At 33.6% G+C, this 907-nt stretch overlaps 1 protein-coding gene across 1 annotated transcript in view; it reads right to left on the bottom strand.

Moving 5' to 3' along the window:
* Positions 1 to 907, bottom strand: part of LOC119585221 (exosome RNA helicase MTR4-like) — a gene marked incomplete in the record, with an annotated part of 19,057 nt that overhangs the window by 3,404 nt on the left and 14,746 nt on the right. The window contains 1 exon segment of the mRNA XM_037933877.1: positions 536 to 687. Coding sequence (XP_037789805.1) covers positions 536 to 687 — 152 coding nt within the window.

The raw sequence follows: 907 nt of genomic DNA, 5'->3' as shown, positions 1-907 counted from the left end.
AACTGAACCCTCCGACCATGCTATGACACCATATCACGTGACCCGGCAGTTAGGGGTTAATTGACCACGGCTGAGAGAAGTGGTAGACCTGATTTATTCTCTACACTCTCAAGAAAAAAGACAAATCAGGAACAAATCATCCAGTTTCTTCACTAATTACTATTTTTGTTTTAATTGCACAATACATGCTTTTCCTATACTTTATGATAAACTTTACTCATTTGAGATAAATGTTTGAAGTTGTAAACATGAATGTGCATTGCAAGGAGAAATTAACACATTTTTGGGACAAATATTAGTCGTATGTTTTTCTACCTCTCTCAAAGCTGATGTACTACATTTGAAGAAAATATTAAATACTGTCTAGTTTGTTTGTTTTGCAACAAAGAGATGAAACATAACAATGCAGAAGCAATATGAATTCTACGATATTATCTACAGACACATATGGTATATGAACCAGTATCTACAGTACCTGAAACAAAATACAATAAAAGTCATCATGTGATAGTAATTAATAAAAAAAAGGTCTCACCTCTAATTTGCATTCGTGGCTGACTCTGGCAATGCGACGAGCAATGTCTTGCATCTGTCTTAGTGGTCCTGACAATTCTTCACCCAACTTCGGAAGCTGTGAACTCTTCTCATCGCACACAAATGTACTTAGTAATGCGCAGGTCTGGGCAGCTGTTAGAAGATTTTTTTTTTTTTTAGGATTATGTTATCAAAAAATAAAAGAACTAAAAATTAAAGAAAAATGTATTACCAAATTTGTGTGGAGTACATGTAGTAACTACTGATATCAACAATAAGGACTTAATCATTTACTGTCCACTAACAAATCTATAAGCCCTTTGAAAGAATAACAATCTTTTACAACACAATGAATTGCATATTGTGTCTCTAA

This window comes from Penaeus monodon, chromosome 19 (genome assembly GCF_015228065.2).
Source record: "Penaeus monodon isolate SGIC_2016 chromosome 19, NSTDA_Pmon_1, whole genome shotgun sequence".
Lineage (NCBI taxonomy): Eukaryota > Metazoa > Arthropoda > Malacostraca > Decapoda > Penaeidae > Penaeus > Penaeus monodon.
The sequence above is the reverse complement of the archived record's forward strand: the minus strand, read 5'-3'. Positions and strand labels throughout refer to the sequence as shown.